This window comes from Scylla paramamosain, chromosome 4 (genome assembly GCF_035594125.1).
Source record: "Scylla paramamosain isolate STU-SP2022 chromosome 4, ASM3559412v1, whole genome shotgun sequence".
NCBI classification, from domain to species: Eukaryota; Metazoa; Arthropoda; class Malacostraca; order Decapoda; family Portunidae; genus Scylla; species Scylla paramamosain.
The window spans coordinates 26,939,592-26,952,026 of NC_087154.1; the positions used below are offsets into that span (position 1 = coordinate 26,939,592).

Genomic DNA, 12,435 nt, shown 5'->3' on the forward strand with positions numbered 1-12,435 from the left:
AACAAAATGTGTGTGTGTGTGTGTGTGTGTGTGTGTGTGTGTGTGTGTGTGTGTGTGTGTGTGTGTGTGTGTGTATATATATATATATATATATATATATATATATATATATATATATATATATATATATATATATATATATATATATATATGAGAGGCACTATATATGTATGTACATACACTCATACATATATATATGTATGAGAGGCACTGACCAAGGGCAACAAAATACGCATATATATATATATATATATATATATATATATATATATATATATATATATATATATATATATATATATATATATATATATATATATATATATAAAGGCCTATTGAGGTGCCAGTCCCGAAAGAATAATTAGGATTATCCAAAACTGGACAATTGTCTTGAGACTTCCCTCTTGAAAAAATACTTGTAGACGAAACGACATAACACTGATTTACCGAAGTATATTTACTGCTACTAGGTCAAATGTAACTATGGATGCACACACACACACACACACACACACACACACACACACACACACACAGATGGGTTACTATAGCCATAACGCCGCAAACACGATAGCAACAAACATCTCTGGCCCTTCCTAACGCAAGCCTTGCGAGGGTTGGAAACGTAACACCACGTCGACTTGGTAAGCTTATTATATTCCCAGCATTCCTAGTTCGTGCCTTTCTCCCCACCAGGTGTTGCAGGCCAGATTAAACCGGGAGGAAGATCCGGGTGGCGGCGCCTTCAGAAGTGAGGTTACCTGTAGCTCTCGTGATAGTGACGTGCCACTAGTACAATAACAGGGGTCAGCTTTCACGTCTCCCTCGCTAAAGTGTTATCTAAGCATTACTCTGTTGGACTAACTAGTAACACGAGAACACAAGACGAAGATAAACATCAGTGTTCATTTACAAGATAAGTTTATTTTCTTGTGTGTGTGTGTGTGTGAGAGAGAGAGAGAGAGAGAGAGAGAGAGAGAGAGAGAGAGAGAGAGAGAGAGAGAGAGAGAGAGAGAGAGAGAGAGAGAGAGAGAGAGAGAGAGAGAGAGAGAGAGAGAGAGAGAGAGAGAGAGAGAGAGAGAGAGAGAGAGAGAGAGAGAGAGGTGGTGGTGGCATCAATGCATCCACCATCTGCCTAGCCTTCTTTTTACTTCATTACCATAAATAATATCTTAACAGTTATGTTTACCACTTCAGTGATGATAGGCACCACATATTTTACTAGTTAATGCGTACAAGTGATCAGTTTAAATGTTATAATTGCTGCAAGGAAAAGAAAAAGAAATTCTTGGCAGTCAATAACATCTAATTTCAATATGTTTTCATTAAAAGGTAGTTGATTTATCGTAAAGTTTCAATGAATAATTAACATGCATGATATATATACTGGTGCCGGGTGTGTTTTTTTTTTTTTTTTTCTGGAGTGTTGACCTGCGAGCGCATGTGCAGAGCTGGAGTGGCTGGGGGTGTAAGAAATCTTGACAATCATTTTCCTTATGGAATCTTTCTAATGTTAAACATATCGAGTCTTTTATTGACTCAAGTGATACTCTGACATGATGATCTCATCTCGAAGAAAAAATAAATAAAAAAAATAATAATAATAATACGTAAAATTAATCTGTAATACTTGGAGTGCTAAGTCTGTCCGTCTGTCTGAAACATGTGTTTTGACAGTGAAAATAATTCAGGGAATAAACATGAAAAGTTCCCACCGTGGAATGGGCGATAACTCTCGTCGAAAAATACCGAGATCTAACAATTTCCATCACAAACAAAAGGTATCGGCAAAACAGTGTGCCGCAGAGAGGGTGAGGCGGCACGGGACTGGCGTGTATATCAATTCCTACATTTTTTTTTCTTATATAATAACACGTTCCTTGTACAAAACGACACATCCTTGGTGATCACAGATCACCGAACAGCTCAGTCCTTTTGTGCAACAATGCTGTATACGAATGTCTATTAATGATATTACTTATAGGAATTTGAGCCATTACAAAGCAAACAACAAAACTAAACAAAACCATTACATCTAAGGCCTTCATACATTCAGATTTTTTTTTTTTTTTTAGTGGCAATCAATAAGTTTGAAGCATAATTCGTTTAATGTGATAAAAAGAAATACAAGGTGCGTTCATCTACAGGCAGCAAATATGTCGTTAATTGTACACAGTTAAAGTTGAAAATGTATCAAAGTTATGACCACCACCTGTGAGTTATGGATAATCTCTCTCTCTCTCTCTCTCTCTCTCTCTCTCTCTCTCTCTCTCTCTCTCTCTCTCTCTCTCTTAGATAATTATCAACTAGAAGCTGGCAACGAACACAGTTCAGTGGAAAATTTTTCTTCCTACACACACACACACACACACACACACACAAAGGTCCGTCATCAGGTCAGGTCAAACCTAAATAAAGTTATTATCTTTCAATCACGGGTGTTTATTCTAGGCTACATTCTTTCTTTTCTGCCCTATTTATTGTTGGCCGATGCAGCAGTTTCATCGACTGAGACGTGTTTACCTCCCAGCACTGCACACTGCCTTATCCCAACGTCATCTGCCAGCTGCCACCAGCAACTAGTAGAAGCTTGCTACGGAGTGGGCGAGTGTTGGGAAAACATGGATATAAGAGGAAGGATAAATATAAGTTTCTTTTTTACATAATCACCCCGGACCTCCGGCATGCTGATAAACTATGAGAGAGAGAGAGAGAGAGAGAGAGAGAGAGAGAGAGAGAGAGAGAGAGAGAGAGAGAGAGAGAGAGAGAGTGCGTACGTGTGTTGGTTACAATAAGTGTCAACACATTTCAGCTTCTAAGAATTATTTATCGTACGTATCCGCTCTCTCTCTCTCTCTCTCTCTCTCTCTCTCTCTCTCTCTCTCTCTCTCTCTCTCTCAAGCGTTGCGTCCCCATTTACTCTCTCACTCCGTTCCTCTCCTCCCTTCCCTGGCAAGTGACCAAGAGTGCCGCCGACTCTTTGTTTACATTCACCGAACCATCGACGTTCGAGTGTGGGTGCGGAGATTACATTAGTTGCGGGAAATCCACGACGCAGAAAGAGTGATGCTTTGTACGACAAGCACGCCCTGTTACTGCCAGAGTTCATTACAGTGTTGTTTATATGAGTAAGTAGGGTGACTCCTAATGAAGAGCCTAGTGAATTTTAAATTGTCAGTACAGTAGAAAGCATTAGTGGAGTTTTAATTTTGGCGAAAGTGCATTCCTCATTTTATTATTATTATTATTATTTTTTTTTATCATCAGGGTCCACTTTTCTTTCAACTTCTTTCGTCGTCTCTGTATTACCTCATGCGTTGTCCCTTGTCATAGTCACTCTAGTGTTGTCACAGCCACTCATGCCTATAACTGCTCCACCTCACACTATCACGTCATATATTTCCAGTTCTGATTCCCTGTATGCTTAGTGGCGTGCTCTTGCTTCCCTCACTTGTTTACAGGCGGATGGTCAGCTGACTGTCAGGAAATGTGATATGTCAGTGGAAAACAGGTTGGCGCCTTGTTCTTCACTGCACCCAGAGACAGGCAGAGCATGCCACTAAACATTAAAAGTAGGCCACACAGTTTTGAGCATAACAAAGGGACTGGGACGGTCACCTTAGAGGAAGCGCCATAAAAATACCACCGACTAAGAAACGTGGGTAACTGCTTGTACTGGCTGTAGCGAAAACAAGAAAGCTTTACGCCACTTTCTGCTGGGAAGATTACGACAACGAAGCCAAACAGGAGGAAACCTTGCTACGAGCGACACCTTTGTCATGGCAATCCTTTGGGGTACTAAAGAAGGCTTAATTAAATTGGTTCACATTAGCCTCGGGTTCACGGCCTCCTGTCAATCACTCCCGGCAGGCCCTTGCATGACCCATGTGTTACTGAAATCCTTCATGGAGGTACATGTTCTCTTTCTTCTCTCTCTCTCTCTTGTTCACACACACACACACACACACACACACACGGCTTGCTAAAACACAAACAGATTCTGAGTTATCGCGAAGAGACGGTAGATGACAGCGGGCGCACGGAGGTATTATGCTGGTACGGGTATCACTAGCAAGTGCGAGCCAAGAAGCTGCTGCACAAGGACTGACTACCTTCAGCTTCTCTAACGTGCGCAGCCCCCGCTCCTCTCTCTCTCTCTCTCTCTCTCTCTCTCTCTCTCTCTCTCTCTCTCTGGCCCTGAAGGGAAGGGGGTGAGGGGAATGAGAGGGTAAGACAGTATCAAGATGGAACGTTTCCTTAGAAGCTTGGTAACGTGGATTATTAATAACTTCTATCTCCAGGCACGAGGAGTCTTTCAGGACTTATTAAGAGAATGTCTATTCCATCCCCTCACTGTCTTATCTCTCTCTCTCTCTCTCTCTCTCTCTCTCTCTCTCTCTCTCTCTCTCTCTCTCTCTCTCTCTCTCTCTCAATTATCGTTCAAAAGTACGCCACAACTGAGGCCAGAGACTGCATACAACATGACTAGGCGGACAGCCACATGTCAGGTGTTGATGTCAGCTTGCACAGGGGATTGGTAGGCGTGCAAAAGTGAAAACATGTACAATTTTTTATTTTTATTTTTTTACTTAGGCTCTTTTTTATGCTGAATATATACCGGGAATTTCCGAAGAAGTGTGTGTGTTTGTTTGTTTGTTTGTTTGTTTGTTTGTTTGTGTGTGTGTGTGTGTGTGTGTGTGTGTGTGTGTGTGTGTGTGTGTGTGTGTGTGTGTGTGTGTGTGTGTGTGTGTACAAAACAAGGTAAGACGGAGAGAGAGAGAGAGAGAGAGAGAGAGAGAGAGAGAGAGAGAGAGAGAGAGAGAGAGAGAGAGAGAGAGAGAGAGAGATGTACTAATCCTTCACAAAACGTTATGTGACTAAACATAACCTCTGAGAAAATATGTTTACCAGTTACTTGATGGCGCCTTCATCCTTCCCCCAACCCCATTACTCATCGTCACCTCACTAGCACTCTTGCTCCCTTCCCAGCAGCTCTTATGCAATACTGTCCATTACTGAATATCGATTTTAATCCACGCTTTACCGTTCTCAGTATAATTTCTTTGTCTCCTCGTATGAGTACCTTCTCTTGCGTTACAATCAACATTAACCTGTCAAACTGTACTGTAAGTCCTCCTTTTTTCATATGTCCCCCTGAGTCCACCATGACTTGACTTTCTCTGTGTGAGAGGTATGTAGTACGTGCCTCTTACTGAGACCACTACGCCACCTTCTGAACCTCGACGTCATTCAAGGGGAATAATCTGGGTAATCAATTGTGGCAAAACTTATCTTTTTTTTTTTTATCTTAGACTACATTCGATGATTGCCTTGGCCCACCCTCTTCATTATATCCTAACTGTGTCATGAATTATATGTACTCATGCGTGAAATACACACACACACACACACACACACACACACACACACACACACACACACACACACACACACACACGAACATCCGCTTTTGTGTGTATGAGAGAGAGAGAGAGAGAGAGAGAGAGAGAGAGAGAGAGAGAGAGAGAGAGAGAGAGAGAGAGAGAGAGAGAGAGAGAGAGAGAGAGACTGACAATGGATATATTTCCCTGACCGAAGTTAAATAAGATCATGTAAGTATTTCTTTAACACACACACACACACACACACACACACACACACACACACACATAATAAGACAAAGAACACCAACAGACCTAATGTCATGTACTCCATGCGAGAAAACAGGCATTAGTTCCCAGACCCACACCAACAAGCGCGCCTTGCAGCAGCTCATCCCGGCTCACGTGTGGCTGTGCGAGGTGTAGTGATGTGCTGTGTTGCGTAGTAGGTGGCGGCAAGGGCGGTGGTCAAGGTTAAGTACAGCTGAAGGCAGGACTGGAATAAGAGAGAGAGAGAGAGAGAGAGAGAGAGAGAGAGAGAGAGAGAGAGAGAGAGAGAGAGAGAGAGAGAGAGAGAGAGAGAGAGAGAGAGAGAGAGAGCTTATATTCACACTTGCTGCACATGTGTGAAAAAAAAAGAATATTGCTAATTTCGTAAGTCCTCCCTTATTGCGACGTAGGTACTTAAAACAAGTGACTAAATATAATTATGTCCGTGAAAGCAGAAGAGAAATAGAATCAGGCAGATAAAAACGGTTGGTGGTCACGAACTTGGCGATTCAATGAGAGAGAGAGAGAGAGAGAGAGAGAGAGAGAGAGAGAGAGAGAGAGAGAGAGAGAGAGAGAGAGAGAGAGTGTGTGTGTGTGTGTGTGTGTGTGTGTGTGTGTGTGTGTGTGTGTGTGTGTGTGTGTGTGTGTGTGTGTGTGTGTATACAGTGCATATATATATATATATATATATATATATATATATATATATATATATATATATATATATATATATATATATATATATATATATATATATATATATATATATATATATATATATATATATATATATATATATATATATATATATATATATATATAGAAAGAAATTACAGTATTTTTGCACGTGCGTGTGTGTGTTGGGAGGGAGTATTTGACAGAAAAGTTATAACATTTAAATTTGTGTCGTTGCTGACTTGCAACGGATGTATAATATATATATACATACATATATATATATATATATATATATATATATATATATATATATATATATATATATATATATATATATATATATATATATATATTATCTATTTATTTTTTTATTTTTTATTCAAAGAAAAGACGGCAGCAGCCTGGTACAAGGAGGGTACGTTAATACAAGTATGGGTACAGGTGGGAGCCTTGTAAATGACATATAATCCTCCACCTCTAATAAGGGAACACGACTATCGCGACATTGAATCAGACATATAGCTCTAAGCCACGTTTTGTTTTGTGCCACGACACCCACACATCAATTACCTCACACTCATTATCAGATAGCGGGCCGATAAGGATATCTCTGGGGCACCTGCAACCAACGAAGGGTACAGCGTCTTGGAGACTGCTGCCCTTGACTTTGCCAACAACTTCGCACTTTATTTATTCATTCATTTATTTGCTCATTTATTCACTGATCTTTATATTTATTTGCTTCTATCTATGTATCTACTACTTATCTATTCATCTATCTATCACTTTGCTTATACATTTATCTATCTAGCTATACATCTATGTATGGCATATTATTTATTTGCCTACTTATTGTTATCATTATTGTCAATGCTACTTTTTAGTGTGTGTGTGTGTGTGTGTGTGTGTGTGTGTGTGTGTGTGTGTGTGTGTGTGTGTGTGTGTGTGTGTGTGTGTGTGTGTGTGTGTGTGTGTGTGTGTGTGTGTGTGTGTGTGTGTGTGTTATAAAGAATAAATTCAACGCCTGTGCGAGTTGCACCTAACAATGAGATGTGAGTCATAAGGACTTTGACGAACTCTTGATTTAACTATCGCTGGCATTATTTTCCTTTTCCTTTTCTTAGGAAGTATTAGGCATTACATTACTGGGCATGCAAAAGCTGGATACTCACCGCATTCTTGTGGATATCAGTCTGACTCATGGCTGTCACTATTGTGGTTTAATGGGTCACCTTCTATGGTAACGTGACCACTTGAACACAAACACCAGGCATGTTATCATCCACGTCTTTCGATTCCGGGCAGTATTGCTGGTATCACAACAACACGACCAATTATGTTATGTCAGAGTACTTTTTACCTGACACTTCTTTGTCAACACTTTTTTTTATATCAAACTTTTTATATGCAATTTTTAAATCTGAAAGAAAAAAAAAACAATTCTTTTCTCTTTGCACAGCTCACAGGAATCCATCAACACTTGGTACATGGTATAATACTGATATGAAATGTTTCGATGAACAACACATTCGGCGTGTATAAAACATTTGTCTATGAACACAGCCGCGTCACGATGATGGACGGGTTAACTATACAATGTACAGTCGGTGATGACAGGAGAGAGGCTCAGGACGCAATATGAAAGGAGGTTAATATATATATATATATATATATATATATATATATATATATATATATATATATATATATATATATATATATATATATATATATATATATATATATGATTAACATGAGTGATTCCAAAGGATTATGTGGTGACGCGTACTAATTTACATCTGGATCACTGGATACAGGTGAACCACGGTTCATTCAATGTTACAGCCACACAGGTGTGTGCAGTCATAAGAAGGAACAAGGAATGAAGCTCTAGGAAAAAAATGGACTGGTAGGACACAGATGGAACATCTGGGAATTAGTGGACCATTTGGACACAGGCAACTCAGAAAAAAAGAGGACCATTTAGGCACTTTGGTACGGGTGGACCGATGAGACACAGTGGAACACTTTGGTACATGTGGGCTATTAAAGCACAGGTGGACCATTACGAGTAAGACACAAGTGGACCACTTCAGTGAGGGAAGATCAACAGAAAGTAGTGAACTAATGGGACACTGATGGACTACTGTGAGTCTAGGTGGGGCAGTCATGGGTGAGCCACCGAGGCACAGGTACATCACTGAGGTACGAAGGAGTCACCGTAGTGCAAAGGCATCAGCGGGGCATAGGCACGGACGGATCAACGAGGCACGCGTAAGCCATGAGGTATGAATGGTCCAGCGGGGCACGTGTGAGTTACTGGGCACGGATGCTCCTATGAGGTCAGTTTATACGAGCATATAAGTGCAGACTTTAGGACACAGAAAATCCATCGTGGTACGAGTGAGCCGCCGAGGCAAGAGTTAACCAGAGTGGCTGCCGGAGTGCTGGGCTCAGTCATTCGGGTCGGCGCGGGTCACATGCGCACACAGGCGAGGCACTTCTACACTAGCTGGGTCAGCTGCACTTCGGCAACTGACTGACTCTTCGCTCCCTCACAGCAGTGCCCTCCCTCTTCAACCGTGCCCTCCCCTCATGTTCCCCCCATCCTGCTGTCTCTCACTTTATCCTCCAACCTTCTATTTACACGCGTACGCACGCATGACCTCCTACGGACAGCGACCTAAATAATGTTTAAAGGACACACACACACACACACACACACACACACACACACACATACACATACTGTAGGCTACATCCATGCATAAAGGCCAAGTACTTAGACATTATCCTGATTGAGAAACGTGAAGATAAGACGAATGCGGGCAAGGTAAAGTGAAACAAAAGGGCGGCCAGTAAGCTATCATGCAGGTGAGGAGACTACATGACTAAACTGGGCGGCAAGCTAGATAGTGAATACCACCTAGTCTTCCAAAAAACCATAATCTAGGTAATATTATATACTCAAAAGGAATAGGTTAGATAAGCTATTTAACTCGGTGCATGGATCACTTATACTCAATAAGTAGTGAAGAAAAAGGCTATGAACCCAAATGACACCTGTGATCCTATGCCTCCAAACCAGAGTGCACGGCACAGAACAGCGAGGAAGAAAGTGAATGTGAAGTGGTGTTACACTCTCGAGGTGCGGCAGGCAGCTACGCATGAGCCCCGCCACTGTTATCAGTATATACAAGAGAGAATGAGTAATCAGATAACTCATGCATTAATTGAAACACAGGAAACTATTTAAATAATGCAGCTACATTCTCCAAGTCAAGGCACCCTACTAAGACTTGTCTATTTCCTCATTAATTTCCTTATTTACTTCTATATTCTCTCTCTCTCTCTCTCTCTCTCTCTCTCTCTCTCTCTCTCTCTCTCTCTCTCTCTCTCTCTCTCTCTCTCTCTCTCTCTCTCTCTATATATATATATATATATATATATATATATATATATATATATATATATATATATATATATATATATATATATATATATATATATATATATATATATATATATATAATGTTGCTTTACAACGTAGTATCATTATAAATTACTGCATTTTTCATCCAAGGAATTCTTCTTTCTCAATTACTGGATCACACACACACACACACACACACACACACAGACACAGACACACACACACACACACACACACACACACACACACACACACACACACACACACACACACACACACTGCACCTCCCCACTATTCATAAAGCACACACTGGACCATCATTGCCCATATTTAGCTGGCTTAAGCTGGATTAAGCTGGCTGGAGTGGTCAGGTGTACGTAAGTGGGAGGTGAGTTGGATGTGGGTGTGGGGAGGAAAGGAGGGGAAGATGTGATGGATCAACGACCAAGTGGAAGAAATTACCACCTTCCTGTTTCTCTCTCTCCACAGACGTAGTACACACGACCCCCAACCCCTCCAGCCTTCCTTCCTATATAAAAACTAGCCCCTCACTAAACCAACCCCAACCACATGCGCACCAGAACACACACACACACACACACACACACACACACACACACACACACACACACACACACACACACACACACACACACACACACAACGGCCGCACCCTCTCCATACACGCACGCACACACACACACGCCATCTAAGAAGTAACCTTGCAAAGCTCCTATTATGGCTTTCTACTTCCAGCATCCCAGCGGCCTCCCTGCCCATCTGCGTCCTGTCCTCCCGGAGCCAGACGCGCCATCGCACACGGCCCCGTAAGCCCCGCACGCATGTTCCCACACCATCAGGTTCAATTAGCAAGAGGTATGGCTGAGGATGTGACCACTTTACCCACCCAGACACCACCCTGCCCCCCGTCGCTTTTCCTCTTCCCGTACGCAGTAAGAATGTCGTAACAAAAGTAGTAGTGGGGTGAGTATTGGTGGTTGTGTTTGTATGAATTAACTTGTCTGCCTTCTTATTGAAGCCAAATCTACGTAGCAAATAGAACTATCCTGTCATGCGCTGTACTAGTGGCGTAATATGATGTAGTTATGTGTAGTACGGTAAGTAGACGGGCAACTAGTTAAGAATGCATTTACAGTAGTTTGTCTGTCTTGGTAACATGAAATACATAGTTAATTTCCAAGCTGTGCGCTGCAATAATATAAAAGAATACAGTAAAATACGTAGTAGGGCGATAAATATTATATTCATAACAAAGAACTTGTTTGCACTTTCTTATAGGAAATTGTGTTATCTCCACAATGAAGTTAAACATCATATCAAACACTTGGCTATCCGCTCATATGTAGTAGGAAAAACGTAACAGAAATACTTGTAATATTGTATGGATTTGTTGAAGAGTACTATAGCAATCTGTCTGCACATTTTTTATGAGAAAAGTCCTATCCCCTTCATTGAAACTAAATCTTTATAGTAAATAACTGACTATCCGCCAGTGCCTGACGACATCATATTACAAATTATTATGGAATTATGGGTGTACTTGTGTTCAAGTACTTGTCTGTATATTGTTAGTGAAAATTGCCGTCGCCGCAATGTTGCATCTCTTGCTACCATCTACCGCTATTTTCACGCTTAATACTCTTCTGATTTTGCTAGCTGCATGCCTCCCATCCTCTCGCGGCCTCGCTGCACAAGGCTTTCTATTTTTTCTCATCTCTGTTCTGTCCACCTCTCTAATGTAAGAGTTGATCAGTATTATCAATCAATCATCCCTTTTTCTGGTAAACTTTGGAACTCCCTGCTTGTTTCTGTATTCATTCCTTCATATGAACTGAACTCTTTCAAGAAGGAGGTTTCAAGACACTTATCCCCTGAATATGGATAACCCTTTGGACCTACTTTTGAGACTGGCACTCTATAGTGGGCCTTTTTTTTTTTTTTTTGCCATTGGTCGGTGCCCCTCTTACATAAAAAAGTAAGAATGCAGTAAGAACGTAATGATGCGATTAAAAAAAAAAAAATAGTACTAAGATGTTGGTGCCAGCATTACAATAACAATATAACAATTTGCTTGCACTCTTACAAAAATAAAACAAAACAAAACAAAAAATGCTCTTTCGTTCACTGAAAGTACATTTTTACTGCATGCAGTCAATAATCCAGCTGTGTTCATAAAATGTCACAATGAAAGTACTGTTAATGGAACACCATTTGCAGGATACATTCATACTATTAAGCTGATAATTCGTCTTTGCATCCTATCATGTCTCACAGAAAATGTGCCCGAACTCTACTGAAAACAGAATCTTCATAAAAAAAAAAAAAAAAGTTTTGAGGAAAAACAAGAGTCTTTCAGGCATTAGTGCAATTGTTCCGCAATCCCCCCACGACCCCCGCCGTGCTTGCTGACGGCAGATTTTACATGTAATATTTTACTTATACTATTCTATGTATCCCTTTTATTTTGTAATACACTGCGGTGACGACGGGATGACGATGGTCATGTTAGTGGTGGTGGTAAAAGTTGATAGTTTATTCATTATTATTATTATTATTATTATTATTATTATTATTATTATTATTATTATTATTACTATTACTATTATTATTACTATTATTATTATTATTATTATTATTATTATTATTATTATT

At 40.4% G+C, this 12,435-nt stretch overlaps 1 protein-coding gene across 13 annotated transcripts in view; it reads right to left on the reverse strand.

Annotated features, from left to right (window-relative positions):
- Positions 1-12,435, reverse strand: part of LOC135099926 (monocarboxylate transporter 1-like) — a 77,793-nt gene that overhangs the window by 46,543 nt on the left and 18,815 nt on the right. For 3 of the 13 annotated variants that reach the window (XM_064002635.1, XM_064002636.1, XM_064002632.1), the window contains exons 1-2: positions 8,758-8,904; positions 7,502-7,749 (exon numbers count right to left, since the gene is read on the reverse strand). The exons of 5 other annotated variants lie outside the window; for them this stretch is intronic. In XM_064002635.1, the coding sequence (XP_063858705.1) occupies positions 7,502-7,531 (30 nt within the window). In that variant the 5' untranslated portion in view covers positions 7,532-7,749; positions 8,758-8,904. Of the gene's footprint in view, positions 1-3,995; positions 4,129-7,501; positions 7,750-8,757; positions 8,905-12,435 lie in introns of those variants that run through there. 5 more of the 13 variants (XM_064002633.1, XM_064002634.1, XM_064002628.1 and 2 more) reach the window with 3 other exon arrangements.